Source organism: Gopherus flavomarginatus, chromosome 1 (genome assembly GCF_025201925.1).
Source record: "Gopherus flavomarginatus isolate rGopFla2 chromosome 1, rGopFla2.mat.asm, whole genome shotgun sequence".
Classification (NCBI taxonomy): domain Eukaryota; kingdom Metazoa; phylum Chordata; order Testudines; family Testudinidae; genus Gopherus; species Gopherus flavomarginatus.
The window spans coordinates 151,989,168-152,007,305 of record NC_066617.1 but is presented as its reverse complement, the minus strand read 5'-3'; the positions used below and the strand labels follow the sequence as shown (position 1 = coordinate 152,007,305).

General features: G+C 44.3%; 1 protein-coding gene across 1 annotated transcript in view; it reads left to right on the top strand.

Moving 5' to 3' along the window:
- Positions 1-13,200: 13,200 nt before the first annotated feature.
- The window catches only part of LOC127046518 (transient receptor potential cation channel subfamily V member 6-like), an 80,141-nt gene continuing 75,203 nt past the window's right edge, over positions 13,201-18,138 (top strand). The window contains exon 1 of the mRNA XM_050943670.1: positions 13,201-13,328. Coding sequence (XP_050799627.1) covers positions 13,201-13,328 — 128 coding nt within the window. The remainder of the gene's footprint in view (positions 13,329-18,138) is intronic.

Genomic DNA, 18,138 nt, shown 5'->3' with positions numbered 1-18,138 from the left:
CCATGGACAGGGCTTTTCAGATTACAACAGTTGTAGCTGAGATGATAGCAGTTTGTGTTTTGCTTTTGGGGTAGCAAAGTCACAACAGGATTTTCTTATTCACTCTCTGCTTCTTTATCTGACTTTATGGAGTTATCCTGGTCACATATGCTCCTTACAACTGCCGTGTATTGCCATGGACACTGAGCACAACCCTGAGCAGCTTGTTTGAGAGCTCACCCCTTGCTGCAGTAAGTTATGTCAGTGAACATCATTCCAAGCAGCATCCTGAAGTCAATTAAAGTAAGTGGAACATGGACATCAGTAGGTAGCTCATGGGCAGAATTCAGTTCCTCCATCCACAGCAGCGTCATGCTCTTGGCAGTTTCTCTAATGCTTGACCTAAGAGTGAGCAAGGTGAGGGTGAGTGATGCTAATTCACACTTTTTCCCAGAGGAAGGGCCAAATCCTGCTTGGTGCTGAGAACTTTCAGCTCCATTGGAAGTCAACAAGAGAGGAAGGTGCTCAGTGTTTCTCAGGATTCAGTCTGGGATGTCATCTATTACAGTAAGTCTGTTGCATGCTCTCCTATCAGTATTCATTGCCAGAGTAAATTGTTCCTATCTGGTGATCCCAGGTTTATCCAGGCTGGCAAATAGCTTTAATTTGGGTCTGTGCTGACAATCAAACTAGTCTACAGTGTCACTGGCTAACATGCCCTCTGTGAACTTCAGTATTTTTTGTGCAACAGCATCTTTGACAGCACAGAGACTCAGCATCAAACCCAGGAGCTGGAGGTGAAGTTACTGTAACAATAATTTGCTCTGACAGCTTGTAGCTCCTTTTAATCCATAGCACTTCACAGGAGGGGAAACTGCAGCACTATCGAGGGAAGGACTTGCCCAAGGTCATGCAGAAAGTGGGTGCCAGAATCTGTATTAGAAATTAGTCTAGGGTTTCCCTCGCCCACCATACCCCAGTGCCCCCATGTTTACCGAGCACTGTTTGTTGTCTGGAGAAGCTTCTGATTCAACCTCAGGGGGGTTCATCATCCATTTGTTGATAAAGCTATTTACTGTGGCCTCATTTTGGTGCTGCTTCTTTGTGTTTGTTGCTGAGGAACTCATGCCACACAACATGTGAGTAAGCTATTCTTTAGTCACATCACCTCTCTGTGTTTCCATTTTCCCATCTGAAAAATATGGAGAACAATGCTTGCTTACCTGTGAGCTATACACACAGAAGTGCTAGATATTTAATAATACCAATACATTATTAAAAAGCATTAAAATTATTATTTAAATTGAATTATTATTTAAATTATTAAAAAGCATGTGTATAGTGCCAAACAATAATGCAGTGTTTTACTACTACAGAGTAAGATATGTTCTGTGCCTCAACAAGTTTACAATCTAAGAGAGACAAGAGCAGAGATTTACAGGTCAGCCTGGACATTCCAATAATGTGGGTTGTTTTTTGGTTTGAGTTTTTGTTTTCATTTAAGGTAATATGCTGTAAATAGCACCTTCCATTCCAAAGTATCCCAAACCCCTTGTGCTCCTGTCATCTTCAAAGTACAGTGCAAACACTAACTAGTCCACACAAGAGCACTGTGACCTGAGGCTGATCTAGGTAACAATTCAATGTCCACATAGAACTTCAAGGGGTCACTTCACTTCACTGCACCCTCTGGCCCCAAAAGTCCAGGCCCCAACCATTTATGATAAAGGAGAATTGCTTGTAGCGGTATAAGGCCTACAACATGCAGCTCAGCAGTTCTGATTCTACCCAATAGAAGGCAGTGGTTAGACACCAGCTAGTTCAATAGTGTAGCACTATTCTCATTTTACAGTTGAGGAAAACAGAATATAGAAAAGTTAAGATGCTTGTCAAAGGGCACACAATGATTCCAGTGCCTGAACCAGGCTAAGAATCCAGGATTTCCTGACTCCCCATCCATTTCTCGTTTATTGTTAACCCAGTTAAGGATTTATTAATGAGTTTAATGTTGACTGCATTCCCTTAAATGTGCTATATAAAAGGTGCTGACTCCTGCAATTCCCACTGAGTGGCAGATGGTCAGCACCTCTTAGGATCAGGCCCCAAAAGTTGTTTTCAATCTCCAAACTAGGCAGATATGTGGTGGCTAAGCCTGCCTGTGTGTATCTGTCTCTATATATATGCTAGTGTAGGATAGCAATTGAGTACTGTGAATGCCAAAGAGAGGAGAGGTGACAGAAAAGGGAGATAAATCAATGGTGCGGGTTTAAAGACAGAGGAGATAAGGATAGGAATCAAGGAAGAAACAATAGGGGTAGATTTTGCTTATGAGTCACAATGAATCAGTGTGTTAGAGGGCACTACCATGATTCTGCATGATGGTTAGCTGCTTGTGATCCCTATTACTTCTGCAATCAGTAGTACTTCTGTTAAAGATGCTGTAAGGTTAGTCATATTGGAGTCCTTAAATACCTAGGACTTTTCACATCAAAGTGCTTAAGGGGCCCATTTGCCTATGGTGTGATGCTGAAGCTGCCCAAAATTCTGCCTGTAGGTTAGGGTGTGGATTCTGTACCCTCCAATGCCCTATATGTGATTCCTTTCTCTAAAGTCTCATTATTCAGGTTTTTGGGGGTTGGGAGTGGGGTTGAATTCCACCCTCGAGAATTATCCATTTCTGGCGAGCACTATAGTGCTCTGATCCCCATTCCATACATACAGATTACTGCATGGGTGGTTCATATGATTATGTTCAGCAGCTGCTGTTTTCAGTGGATGGAATGGGATGTTTGTTTTTTGTAAGAAGGCTAAAAACTGAAACCATAAAAACTATATTGAACAAATCACATAAAACAACTGAAAAGGAGAAATGTAAATTCAATAAAGTCAATGAAATCACACCAGATAAACACAATTACAGTGGAAAAATATCATCTGGGTCTGAACAAGTCACACCCAGTGATGAAAGTAATTTAAAGGACTTGCTGGTATGTTGGAGTCCTCCGCGGGGGGCGGGGCCTCAACAGGAAGGGGTGTGACCTCAACCAGAAGATGCAGGGCCTTTAAATCCCCGAGCCGATTTAAAGGGCCCAGGGCTCCTGCTGTGGTAGCAGTGACTGGGAACCCCGGTCCCTTTAAATCATTGCCAGAGCTACCAGCTGCAGAGGTGGCTGGGAGCCCCGGGGCTCGGGGGTGATTTCAAGGGCCAGGGGCTCTGATCGCTGCTACCGCAGTGGAGCCCCAGGCCCTTTAAATCACCAATGGAGCCCCAGAGGCTCCCAGCTGCTGCTGCTACCCTGGCGCTTGGGACTCTGGCAGAGATTTAAAGGGCCCGGGGCTCCCCTGCGGTTAGTGGTTCCTGGAGCCCCTGGCCCTTTAAATCATTGCTGGAACCCCATCACCGCTACCTCAGGGCTCCAGCAGCGGGGGTCGGGCAGCAATTAAAGGGGCATGGGGCTCTAGTGGCTATTTAAAGGGCCTGGGGAGGTAGTGGTGGCCAGAGCCCCAGGTCCTTTATATCGCCGCCTGAGCCCCGGGGCTCCCATCTGCCTTTGCTATCCAGGGGGCTCCTGGACACTGCCAGGAGCCCCGGGTCTTTTAAATCACCGGCCTGTACCGTATTGGCTTACTTTCATCTCTGGTCACACCTTACTTGTTCCTATAACAAAGAACATGGGGCCAGACACACATGGCAGATGTGTAGTCATGTTGCTTAATACAGTACTGGAAGGTGCAAAGACACCTACAGTGATGACTGCCATATAAGATCCTATATAAAAGAGAACCAAAAATATTCAGACTTCCCTCCCCATCCTACTTCACCACAGGGTGTTCAATTTCTAATGAGTTTCTCTCTGTACTCCTCATGCACTTAGCACAGTGTGGTTGCAATGGAATATCCAATACCCAATAAGAACATAATTAAGTACTATGATATTGATAGTTACTATAGATACTCTGCCAAGATTTTCAAAAGTGGGTGGCTAAAGTTAAGTGCTTAAGACCAAAGAAAGGCATCTAAATAACTGGCCTGATTACAAAAACTGCTGAGCACCTATAAGCTCACTCATTTTACCCATTTGTGAAAATCTTGGCTTGTAGATAGATATTATAGATAGGTAGGGCAGACAGATATTACAATATCATAGCAGATACATAAATACTATGCTGTGTAGAGATGGACATATATATATATATATACAGACAAAAACAATAGTACTGATAGATTAGATAGAATATTGCACTGCAGATGAAACTTAAAATAATAACCACTGATATTATTTTAAATGTCATTAAATGTTTCTATTCATAATTAGATTGCTTTTCTTTCTTTCTGTCTATCTATAGATATAGATATATATCTTAATTTGGTCTATAAACTTACTTACAGATGGTTTTCGTGCAGAGTGTGCACTTGTTTCCTTTTCAACATTGCTTAATTTTTACGAGTACAAAACCACAAGAACATCAACTCCATGACCTGACCAAATTCCAGTTTGAGGAATTGACTTCCGCCAGCTTGCAATTCCCCAGTTTGCAGTATGAACTGAATTCAGCCAGGTCCCAAAGTAAGCAGCAAATGCTACTAGGATGTATATTGGCTTTAAACCAGAGGGATCTATGCATCCCAAGCAGGATAGATATGGAGAGAGTGTTTCTCATTCCAATACCATCCAAACATTGTGATCCATGATAGAGCTAAAAATCACAGGGTTCTAGATAAACTGAGAAACAGGGCTATAGACAACAAAATGAAATTAAAAAAAGACAAATGTAAGGTGCTTCACTAAAGAAAGAAAAACCAAAGCACAAATACAGAATGGGGGTAAACTGGCTTGGCAGCAGCACTGCTGAGAAGGATCTGGGAGTTGTGGTGGATCACAACCTCAACATGAGTCAGCAATGTGATGCTGTTGCAAAAAAAAGCAAATGCAATTATAGGTTGCATTAACCGAGGCATAGCATACAAGTCACGGAAGATGAAAGTATTACTCTACTTGGCACTGGTTAGACCTCGCCTGGAGTACTGCATCCAATTTTGGTCACCAATGTATAGAAAGGATATAGAGAAACTGGAAATGATCCAGAGATGAGAATCAAAGATGATCAAAATGATGGAATGCAAAGCATATGAGCAAAGGCTGAAGGAACTGGGTATGTTTAGTTTGGAAAAGAGATTACCAGGGGACATGACAGAGGTCTTCAAATACTTGAAAGGCTGCTATAAAAAAATGGAGAAAAGTTGTTCCCTTTTGCCACAAAGGCAGGACAAGAGGCAATGGGATCAAACTACAGCATAGCAGATTTAGATTAAATCTCAGGAAAAGCATCCTAACTGGGAACAGGCTGCCTTGGGAGGCTGTGGAAGCACCTTCACTGAAGGTTTTCCAGCGGAGGCTGGATAGCCGTCTGTCTTGGATGGTTTAGTCACAACAAATCCTGTATCCTGACAGGGAGTTAGACTAGATGACCCTTGCAATCCCTTCTAATCCTACGGTTCTCTGATTCTATGGTTATGTAGATGTCTTCATGTTCTATCATGATAAGCAATTATTTTGTTTTGTGGGATGACTTACAAATGCTGGAGAGACTAGTCAGATCTAGCCATGAAATGAAAGAACTTACGTCTTCTTTCTGCTTTCTGGGCCTGTTGCTATAATATGACTCCAACTCAACCCCTGTGTTTATTATTTAAAGTATGTTTTTATGTTGTAAAAAGACTATGTATAAATGTCACCTTCTTACTCAGCTGGTCTGTCCCTGGTGTGTATCAGAGTCACAGATTCTGCCTCTGGAGAATACAACAAGATATTAATTTTGCTTACCACTGAGAGCCCTGCAGAGCCAACTCAACCACGAAAAAGTACAATAGATTCATGTTGGGGTTGAACATCAGCAGCATCAATTAATTTCCAATTGCAGGAAACACTTTTGTCCTCAGATTCTGCACACAGTTAAACCTGGGAATATTTCTGTACAAGTCTAACTGAAGCCATCATTTGAAGACAGTATGATTGCAGAGCAGCATTTGGCCTGCAGAATCTTTATTACAGGTGATGATGCCTGAGCAAGAAATAACCCAGCATGTCTCTCAGATCTCAGGCCAAGCTTGCAATGTTGGCAGTTAGAAAAATAACAACTCTTTACTTTTTACCCAAGGACATGAAATCTGGAGTCATGAGAGATTATAAGCATGAAGCACTACTAAGCAGTTTATACAAGCTCAGAAAGTTGAAAAGGCTTTGGTCAGGAACAAGATTATATACAATCCATGTCACAGAATGAAAGTCCTTTCTCTCTCAGCCATGTCTTCACAGGAAAGAATAACTCATATTCTTAACTCAAGTTAGCTAACACACAATAAATCCCTGAACACAAGGCTGTTTTGGTTTTCACATGAGTTAGCAGGTCGACTTAAAGACCAGGCTTCTCTGTAACTCTTTAACTTGACCTGCTAACTCATCTGAAAAGTAAGTACTTGAGTTAAGAACATACAATTTTTCCAGGTGAAAATCCATTTTGAAGCACTTGGAGGACAGGACAGTGATCAGGAACAGTCAACATGGATTCACCAAGGGCAAGTCAATCCTGACCAACCAGATTGCCTTCTACGATAACTGCCTCTGTGGATATGGGGAAGGTGGTGGACGTGATGTACCTGGATTTTAGCAAAGCTTTTGATATGGTCTCCCACAGTGTTCGTGACAGCAAGTTACAAAAAATAGCAAGTAAAGAAATAGTCTCTGCCTGAAAGAATTAATGATCTACACCAAGAAGATAAGTAAGTAAGTAGTATGCCCGCAGGATTAAAAGTCTGGACAAGCAGTCCCTATCTCTGATTTGCACCAGAAGGTTACGTCATGTGTCATGTGTGCTTCTTGGATCTGCAAAACTGAGCCAGAAAACTTGTTTGATTGTTGGTGTGTCATGGTCAGCAATAGAGCTGGGTGGAGAAAGGTAATTAAACTATTTTTGAAATTCTCCATAACAGGCAGGGAGCAACTCTCTGAGGGCCATGGAAGCATCTCTGGTCAGCACCTCTGAGATAGGCCAGATAAGATGTGGAGGAGGGTGAGAGTGTCATGTGTATGTGTGTGTTGCATGCCCCCTGCTGGTATGGATCAGCCCTGCTCCTCTCTGTGTCCTGGCACCCAGTCTGCCCTGGGGAAGTCCACCTGGAAGACATCCCTAGAACCATAGATCCAGAAGCCTCAGCTCCACAGCAAGCAGATGAGTGGGCGAGCTGATTGGAAACCAGGCATGTTTTGAAACCCATCTTGCAGGCAGGGTTGCAGCTTCCATCAGCCCTTCAGCAAAACCACATCTCCAGGAAGTGTTTTGGTTTTCCAAAGAACCAAAGTTTTATTGGAATGTTCCTGCCGAGGTTAGTTTTAGGTGGGACAGGGTAAATCACTTCAGTTGCATATGCTATCAGAGAAGGGCTGAATGGCAAGGTGCTGAGTGTCCTCAAGTCCCTCAGGAGTCCATGATTGCAGGGTGCTCCTCACCTCAGAGAACCAGACCCTAAACCAGGGCACTTCCAAGGGCTTCTCGGTGCTGTTTTTGCTAACTGCTAAGCTGTTAAGTGGGGTCCTGCTGGTGCTACTTTTGAATATACCCCTATTGGAACATGCACATATCCAAGCAGCTCTCCGACCCCTGGTGGATTTTGCATCTGGAAGAGCCTGTCCCTTGACTTAACTGCAGTAGATTGTGCAGAACTGTGATGAAGGCTGTGAAGTTGCAGTCTATATGATTTTATTAAAAAAATGAGTGAATATAATGTAACTGGAATATGCTTCATGCAAAAGGTCTCTTGTAAGGTATCATTACAACGCTTATTGTCTACTGAGTGTGATCATCCTATTTGTATAAATGTACCACTCTTGTATCTGAGACAAGAAATATGAAATATAACTCTGAGGGCCTATTGTAATTATGCAAAGCATGGGCAATTAATGGTGGTTTGGAATCTTAATGGCTCCCATCAACCAGGACAATTGACTGGATGGCGCTGTTTGCAGGCAAGCCTTCCTGTGAGGCTGGGAGGAATGAAGGCTTGGGGTCTTACAGTGACATGTGATCATGCCACTTGAACTGGAATTCATCTTTAACCTGGTGCTTTTCCAGTGAGTGGAGGTGGAAACCCAGAGTGACAAAGGATTTCCATCTTATGTGAAAGATGTATAAAGGGGTGGAACAGAACAAAGTGAGGAGAGGAGCCATCATGAAGAATCCGCTAGCTACCACCTGAGCTGGAGCAAGAGCTGTACCAGGGGAAAGAATTGTGGCCAGGTCTGGAAGGTGTCCAGTCTGAGGAAAAAACTTACTAAAGCATCTCTGAGGGTGAGATTATGTGTATTCAGTTTGATTAGACATAGATTTGCACATTTTATTTTATTTTGCTTGGTGACTTACTTTGTTTTGTCTGTTACCTGGCTACCCCTCTGATACTTTGTTCTGTCTGTTACTACTTGGAACCACTTAAATCCCACTTTCTGTATTTAATAAAATAACTTTTTACTTATTAATTAACTCAGAGCATGTATTAATACCTGGGGGAGCAAACCACTGTGCATATCTCTCTATCAGTGTTATAGAGTGTGAACAATTTATGAGTTTACCCTGGATAAGCTTTATATAGGGTAAAACAGATTTATTTGGGTTTAGACCCCATTGGGAATTGGGCATCTGAGTGTTAAAGACTGTCAGCTGCTTTCAGGTAAACCTGCAGCTTTGGGGCAAGTAATTCAGACCCTGGGTCTGTGTTGGAGCAGATGGGAGTGTCTGGCTCAGCAAAACAGGGTTCTGGGGCCCCAAGCTGGCAGGGAAGGCAGGGGTAGAATTAGTCTTGGCACATCAGGTGGCAGGTCCCAAGAGAGTTTCTGTGATCCAACCCATCACAAAGGCAAATTAAATCTGCAGTGATTTGATTTTCTGAGTGGGGCAGGGGCCAGTTGCTTCAGTGGCAGACACGCTGGCAGGGCCAGAAATAGGATATTAGAGAATGAATTAGCTCATCCGGTACATCTGATGTAAGGCTGAATAACTGCCACTTGGCTGCCACTCTCGGGTCTGAACCAGAGACCCCCAGAATTATTACAAAAACAACAAACACAGCCTGTTACAGCTTGAACTATGGATCCATAATTAATAGGTAGAGGAGAAAGCACTATAGCAACTCATATTCTCATAGATCAACACAGAGGGTGACTTGTAAAATAGACTCACCAATGGTTACACCAATGCAAGATTATACCTGTTCCAGGGCTCTGTCTGGTCAGATTTTAAACCTCTCATGTTGTGTGGCTTCCACCACTTCCCATGAGAGAGACTAGTCTCAGCTGGTATTTCACTAGTATCTTTTCCCTGGTGCTTCTGGGAGCATAGAAGCTGTCTTTCAATGAAAAATAACAAGGATCTCAATTGTCAGCATATTGTTTTAAACCCACAAAAAGGTTCACGGGTGGTTAATTTCTATTTAACCTCAACTCGCTCACCCCATCACACACAGCAGGAATTGGTGGGGCAGCTGTAGACTGAAGTACTTTTCCGATCATAATCCCACTCAAATGTTTGCACAAGTGCAACTCGGACTTCCTGATTGGCCCTGGCACGAGAAGAGAAAGTGGTTTATGATCCCAGCCACCCATGCTCTGATTGTTTCTGTAAAAAGAAAACAGGAGTCGGATCCTAATTGCCAGCTACAGTGAGATAGATTTTATTCTGAGTTCACAGGGTTTATGCTCACAGAGTTCAGTAGACTGGTTGCACCTTGGGGCCAGGTTCAGTCAGGGGTACCAAACCTGCAGAGGTAGCAGGGTGCAGCAGTGCTGCCTGATATGATCATTACTGTTCATGCCTCAGTGCTGTGTGCTTTCCTAATAACAGTTAGGAAATCAAGTTGTCTCCCCCTTTGTCATGGTGCTGGCTAGGGCACATTGCAGGTTCCCCACTCTCTGTTTAATAGAAACATCCACTGACCTAATCCCCTTACCACAGACCAGGTCTGGACATGTGCCCTTTTCTCTCTCCACACCTGCATGGGCTGAAATCCAGGCCCAGTTGGCAAGGCAGAGCAGTCAGGGACAGGTGGGCAAGAGAGAGGAAGCAATATGATGATTCTTGGGCTTTGAGGCCAGGGATCCTGATCTGGGGTGAGGTTTTCCAAGTCATAAAAATGGAAAATCTGTGGGGACAGTTTTGTTGGTGTGAGCATGGAAGGGTCTTGCAATGGATGGGAAGTGAAACTGAAACCCCTCCTCCCTTCCCCACTCCTTACCATCCCCAGTACCCTACACATTTTACTATACATGCAGGGGGAGGAGTGTTTCCAGGACTCATTGAAAGGGGCATCATTCACAGGCCTCCTGGTGGGAAAGAAGAAGATAGCAGTATTGGCAGGCCTAGAGGGAGCTGGTCTTTGGGATGTGCATGTGCTACCCCTGGGGGAATTCTGTGCCAAAAATTAAAAATTCTGAACACAGTATTTTAAAATTTTGCAAAATTCTGCATATTTTATTGGTCAGAATAGCACAATATAATCACTCCAGTCTGAATAATTTTAATAATTTATTTTAAAATACCTGTTGACAAGTATGTCAACAATACAGACAACATCAACAACAAAAAGATTCTCCCAGGTGTAGAGAGTTAAAGAAATCCCTATGACAACCCACTTCCAGTTGGGAGGTGTTGCAGGGGGCTGCGTGGGGCCGTCAGAGCCCAGACACCTGCATTCCCTCCCCCCAGAACCCAGCCACGGGCACCCCTGAGCCCAGACACCTGCACCCCACAGCTTTTACTCCCCTTAGCTTCTTTACTGTCCAGCCAGGGGATGTGTCGCAGTGCGGCCCTGCCCTTCTTCACCCTTTGCCAGAGCTTGGTCTCCCAGGACCTTTCCTGTCTCCAAGAGAATGAGTATTAAGCAGAGCAGCCAGAGCTTGCAGAGCCTTCATCCCCACTGGGCTAGGCACTCTGCTCACTGCAAACCTGTGCTCTGCAGAGCCTAGTGGCCCCTAGTGGCAGCCAGCAGCTCTGCAGCCCCAATTCTGTGGGGGAAATTCTGCACACATTCTGCTTTGGGCAGTGGTGCAGAATTCCTCCAGGAGTAATGTGTTGAGCCAGGCTGTTTTCAGCAGAACTGGGCAAATAACTCATTTTTCAGTTCACTGGCAATTCCCAAAAATTGAAAAAAAAAATCAGTTCTGGTAGAACCAAACCCTAACACTGTGAAAAAATTTGGCAAATTGAAATGGTTTTGTTTGGGGCATTTTTCCAGGCACTAGATTCACAAATGGCCAGTGGAGTCACCTCTGCCCCTTTTAGTGCAGAGGTTAGGGCAGGCATCCAGGGCATGGGTGATTCAGGTTCAATCTCCCCCACTTCCTCCGGCAGGTGAGTGCACTAACCACAGGGCTATGCAATCATTCTCACACACTTTCCCAAGCCCAATAACTGCCCATTGTCTTTCATAGTGGCAATTCATAGTCATTCATAATGATAATGACTAGTCATTGGGACAAAAAGAGAGTGTGAGAACAACTGCATAGCCCATGTTAGGGCATACACATGGAAGGCCCAAGTTCAAGTCCTTGTGCCAATAAATATTTAATTATTTATACAAAGTCTAACAGCTTCAACAGCAGAAATTGAAAGACCCCCCCCTCCACCACAAACACACCTCAGAATATCCCATGGCCCAGTGGTCAGAGTGCTTTTTTGTAATGTGGAATTCTCTAGAGACAGAGGGGGGAATTAAACCTGACTCACCCACATGCTGGATTAGTACCTTCCACCCCTGCCTTCACCTTCTTCTGCTATTTCTTTTCTTTCTGTTTTGTGAATGGTGTCTAAATCCTTCTCCCGCAAATTTTTGGTCCAAAACTATTCTGTGAATTCATCTAAAATTAGCAAATAGTTTTGAATTGACCCAAACTGAATTTTTCAGCAAATGAATTATTTTCTTTAAAAATGTCACCTAGCTCTAATCATTGTAACCAGCTCAACTGACAGGCAGCTTCCACAATCTGCACGGATATATACAAATTGGACAAAACACTGATTTATATACTGCCAACCGGAACTGTGGGACAGAACCGTAAATGTCTTTGTTTTCAAAAGACCCATGGTCATCCTAGTCCCACCAAATGATTTTACAGCATTTGTTTGTGAGGGCTTGGCTACACTGGAGAGTTGCAGCGCTGGTGGTGGGTTTACAGCGCTGCAACTTACTCACCGTCCACACTTGCAAGGCACATACAGCGCTGCATCTCCCTGGCTGCAGCGCTGGCTGTACTCTTGCTCTGCCTGGGGTATAACGATTGCAGCGCTGGTGATGCAGCGCTGCTCCGCCAGTGTGGCCACCAAAAGCGCTGTTATTGGCCTCCAGAGGTATTCGGAGGTATCTCAGAATGCCTGTTCAGCCACTCCCAACAGCGCTGCAAATGCTGCAAATGTGGACATACTGCACGCTGGGTAGCTGTCAGTGTGGCCACACTGCAGCGCTTTCCCTACACAGCTGTACGAAGACAGCTGTAACTCCCAGCGCTGTACAGCTGCAAGTGTAGTCATACCCTGAGTGTGGTGATAGAGGGGAGGGGCAGATTTGCTTGAAGCAGTTTGCCTGTGTGCCTAGGCCAAAATTCCCATTCACTGTCTCATAGACTCATCTCAGCCACCCACTTCTGTAACAAACCCCTAACCTATGTCTGTTATTGAAGTCTTCATCTCATTCTCTCCTCTTGTACAAGGAGAGACACAGAGGAGCAAATACGTCCTGCCGATGCCAATAAGTCCCTTACATCCTTTCCTTGTTCTTAAAAAACTTCTTATCAGCTTTAAAATATCCACTGGAAGTTCTGTGTAGTTTAGAAGTGAGATTGCTCAATAGACATGTGGGAGTGCGAGCGGCTTTCAAACAAAGCTGTATCTCTTTAAATCAGAAGGTAACTTAGTAGAAAGGGGTGTGTTCTTACTCTCAGCCATTCCCCAGCAGGTAGTTTCTGTTTCTGAGACACAGCCAGATGCCTGCCTCAACCAAATGTTGCAACCATCCACCTGTCTCCCAAACTGACATTTTCTGAAGAAACATCCACCTCCCACTCAGATCATCTTGCCCTCCTGGAACGAAGGAGTAGAGAGCCATCACAAAGAAACATCACAGGAAGAAGCGGATGGAGCAGCAGGTCTGAGTTCAGCTGACAAGGAGAACACAGGACAATGGGGATGTTCCTGCCTGGGGATCATGGGCTGCTCCTTGGGCTCTGGAACTCTCTGTTGTGCAGGTTTCAGAGTGAAAAATCCTGGACCAGACGCCTGGATGAAATCAACTTGCTGCAGCAGAAAAGGTAAGTTTCAGCCTGGCAGCTCCCTCCTACTTCTTCTTCAATCCCTTCTTTCTCAATTCGTCCCTTCTGGGGCTCTTCCTACAACAGGAAAGTGAAGAAGAGTGGGCTCTGAGTACTTGCCTATGTCCTGGCTGGCTATTTCCCCTGAAGACAAGTGATCCTGTCATTTTACATTCCCAAGGCAACTGTGCAAAACACTGTAACTAGATCCCCAAGGAAAAAGCTGCTTGTAGTTTTCAGCTACTTTCTGCGCCTGGCTGGGATGCAAAACATAATGTCTGTCTCCAGCCAACAGAGAATCACTTCTGTCTTTTCTGGAGGAAAGAGGCACTTTTTCCTGTGTTGCTGGCTTTAGGGCAACCATGCCACTGGAGCTGCTACAGACACCAGTCAACAAACGTTAAATAAATCTACCCCACCCAGGTGCACCTTAATCTTAGAGATGAGACCCCTAAACTGGTCCAGTCAGGGAGGGAAAGAAGAGTTTATGGGGATCCTGTGCCAGCTGTGATGTTCTGTAGTCTCATGTAAACAGTGCTCTACCCACTTCTCAGTGTGGAATGATTGTGCCATGTGAGAGATGGGTCAGACCCACAACTAATGCTCACCTCCTATTGAAATGGATTTGTGGCAAGGGGCACAAAGACTTCTTGCCACTTTGTTCTCAGTGTCCAGAAATGCATCTTCCTTCCCAACAAGTCCTCAGGAAGGAAAGGGCACCACTCCTGGCTTGAGTCAGCCACTGAGCTTTGAGGAGGTCTCTGCAGTGAGATATGAGGAGCAATCTATACCCTGAGCACGCTGCTTCCTGCTCTCTTGCCCTTGGTGCCCTCCCACTCCTAACTGTGCTGTAGGGTTTGCTGAACTGGGGGGTCTCACTAGCTAAACCCTAAAGTTTGGTTTGTGAAGGGCTGGCAGCAAACTGTGTCCTTCAGGCTCACTTTGGAGGTTGAGTCCTAAGCACTGTGACTTTCAGGGAAGTATCCTAGCCCTCTCACCCCTCAAGGAGTCATGGGGCTCTCGTGTTACTTTAGATCTTCTTTAATCAGGGTCATTATCAGCCTTTAGGGGTGGGGTATCACCAGTGCTGCCCACACAGCAAGTATCTGGGAGTGGGAGATGCCTAGTGTAGGCCTGCTGTCCTCACAATCCAGAAGGGTCTTTCTGGGTGAGGTGGTAATATTGCAGCAGGAGCAGAGAAAACACTTCTACCAGCTGGAGCCCATGGACAGAGAAGCTCCCTAATCCCAAGCATAGTAGAGAGAGATGACTGTCCTAGCGCACAGCGATTAGGGAAGTCTGGACACTGTGCCAGGGATTCTGAGACACACACTTGTAGACAACTGATTAGGTGCATGGTGTTGACTTCCTGTGGTTGGTCACAGGACTAGATTGCTTAGTGATCCAAGCTACTGAGCAAATCTCATGACATACTTAATACAATAATAATATCTATCATTTGTATAACACTTTTCAGTAGATCTCAAAGTGCTTTATAGAGATGGTCTTTATTCCCATTTTACAGATGGCTAAACTGAAGCACAGAAACAGGAAATGACTTGCACTATGTCACCCAGCAGGCCAGGAGTAGTGCTAGGCTCTATTGACTAGCCCACACTGTTCATCCTTTGCATTCTTATAGCAGATCCCATCTGAGCATAGCGAAGAATTTCACAAGCATTAATGAATTCATCCTTGGATAAATATCATTATCTCTATTTTACAGGTGGAGAAGCTAAAGCACAGAGAGGCTAAGGCCCAAATCCTCAGAGGCATTTAGGCTCCAACTTCCATTGATTTCAGTGAAAGTTAGGTGCCTAAATGCCTTTGAGAACCTGGGTTAAGTCATTTGCTCAGTGACAAAGCCAAAATAGCACCCAGAAAACTTGCTTCTGAATCCTCTGCTTTAAACATTAGACAACACTCTTTACTGCTGATTTAATATATTGTTAAACAAGTATAATTGTGCAATGGTGGCCAAAACCAGCAAAGATGGATGTTAGGGTATGTAATGAATGTGGGAGTGAATGCCATTGAAAATATTATAATGCTATTATAATTAATCAATGGGACACCATCGGCTGTAATGATGCACTTGGTTTTGGTTATCTTATAGAAAAAAGGAGATAGAAAATGAGGGGGCTCTGAGATGGGTGACAAAAATGATTTAAAGGCATAAAGAGACTTTGGTAAAGACTGAAAAGATTGACATTGTTGAGTGTAGAGATGAGAGGTGTAAAAGGAGACGTGAAAGGGATTTACAACACAATGAATGGGATAGAGAAGGTAAAATTGATAGTCCTATGTATCCCTTCTCATAATACAAGAACAAAGAGATGTCCAATAAAATTGAAAAGCAATAAATTTAAAACTGAATAAAGAAAGTAGTTTTTTATGCAATACATAATAATCTTGTGGAACTTGTTGCCACTAGGTTTGACTGAGATCAAGAGTGTGGCATGATCCAAAAAAAGATTAGACGTGTCCATGAATAATGAGAACAAGAGATATAAATAATGTGCAAGAAGTATAAACCCTCATGCTTTACAGCATAAGCCAACCACTGAGCTCAGATCCTCCAATGTGTTTAAGCACCTAATGCGATTAAATACTTCGAAGATCTGGGCATAGTTGCCAGAGATTCAAAAGAAACCTGTCCTTAGGACATGTTCATACCGAATGGGCCTCTTCCACCTTCTTCTGAAGCATGTGGTATTGACTACAGCCAATGACAGAATACTGGACTGAGTGCATCACTGTTGTGATTCAGTATGGTGATGGCTAGGTTACTGTAGTTTCATACAGTAAGACAGCTATTGTGCCATTCAGTGTGGCCTGGAGGAGTGAGTGCAGGCCTAAGAGTCAGGTAATGCTGAGTTCTTATCCTGGACTTACCTAGCTTAGCTTCCCTGAACATTGAGGATAATAATATGTATCTACCTACCTCCTAGAGGTATTGTAGGGAAAGGGAAATTCATTAGTTAACATCTGCAAAGAGCTTTGAATAAATAAAGTGCAGTAAAAGGTGCTGGGTATTATTCATATAGTAAATCTGAAATATTTATAAATATGAGTCGGTTGCCTTTCCAATTGTATTATTTCATTCCATTACAATCTGTACATCACACACACATTCCTTATACACGAACAGCCACGTGCCTGCAGTGGGATGTATGAACCTCATATTGTGTCAGCCTTGAGTGGTAATCTGGAAATCAAAAAGGTGACTTAGTGCCTCGGGGAACTGGAATTTCATGTAGAACTGTCTGGCGCATTCTTCTGAATGATCATATAGATTGGTAGCTGCGGAATGCAGTATGATGCACTCAGCCATGTTGCTGGCCTGTTAACATAGCAATGATGATTGTGAACCACTCAGATGTGACTGATGTTTAAGAGTTGTGTTTTAAGACATCTTTAGCTTTATCTCAGGTTTTATTATATAACTCAAATAGCCCAGGGCCATTTTACTTTTATGGGCTAAAGTCTAACCTCGGTGGCACTGTCCAACCTCAGTGAGATTATATGGGTGTAAATGAGGCTAGAACTTGGCCCTGTGGCCCAAAGTCACCCCTGGCATAAAGTCACTTCAGCAGAATAAGAACAAGGATGAATTAGGCGCTGTGGATCTGTTTTTCAGAGGTATTGACCACTTCTGGCTCCCATTGACTTCAAGTGATGTTGACAAGGTTCAGTAATTTGGCAAATCATCAGGCCCTATGGGTTCATCTCTTACCAGAACAGCAATCTGATGGGTCATGCAGGAGAACTCTGTTCACTCGCTGAAACATTTCTGGTAAGACTTTGCAGTAACATCTCAACAGTGTTGCTCTGGAAGAGGCCTGTGCCTCATGCTGATGTTAGGCTGGGGCCCTTAAACAAGAACAAACTCTTCAATGGCCTTAAGCCAACTGCAATACTGGTTTTTTTTTTTAAAGTCAGCAGTTACCATAAAGACATTTTGTACCTTTAGCTATTCTTTTTGTTGATAAGGATAATCTGATTAGATATGTCAATCTGGATCTCAAACACATTTACTATAGTCTATTAAGACATCACTATGCATGTGTTTCTAAAAGACTCTGTCTGTCTGGGCAAAATTCTAGGTTTTAAAGAAATCATAGACACTAAATATGAAAATATCTTTTTATCTCATATAATTAAAGCTAAGATTTTGTCATTGATATTTTTAGTAAAAGTCAGGGACAGGTCATGGGCAATAAAGAAAAATTCACGGAAACTGTGACCTGTCCCTGACTCTTACTAAAAACAGGGCCGGCTTCAGGCTTTTTGCCACCCCGAGTGGTGGGGAGTGGGGGGGAAAGCCGTGATCAGTGGCAGGTCCTTCCCTCTGAAAGGGATTGAGGGGCCCGCCGCCGAATTGCCGCCGAAGAGCCGGACGTGCTGCCCCCTCTCCATTGCCACCCCAAGCACCTGCTTGCTGTGCTGGTGCCTGGAGCCAGTCCTGACTAAAAATATCCGTGACAAAATGGGGAACTGCAGGTCCCCACAGCTCTTGCCACAGGGCAGCTAGGGGCTTCAGGGGCCCCCCAATGGGTTGGGTGTCGGAGCTCCAAGGTCCTCCGCCACTCATGGCTGGAAGCTGTGGGGCCCCCACCTGCAGCAGCTGGGGGCTGCAGGGTACCCCTGCCACTGTATTTCCAGGGACCTGCGGCAGCCAGGAGCTCAGGGGTTCCCCTGCCACCTGTGGCAATTGGGAGCTGCAGAGTTCCCTCACTTGCAGCTCCAGGCAGGGCCACCCAGATGGGGGGCAAGTGGGGCAATTTGCCCCACAAGGCAAATTGCCCCA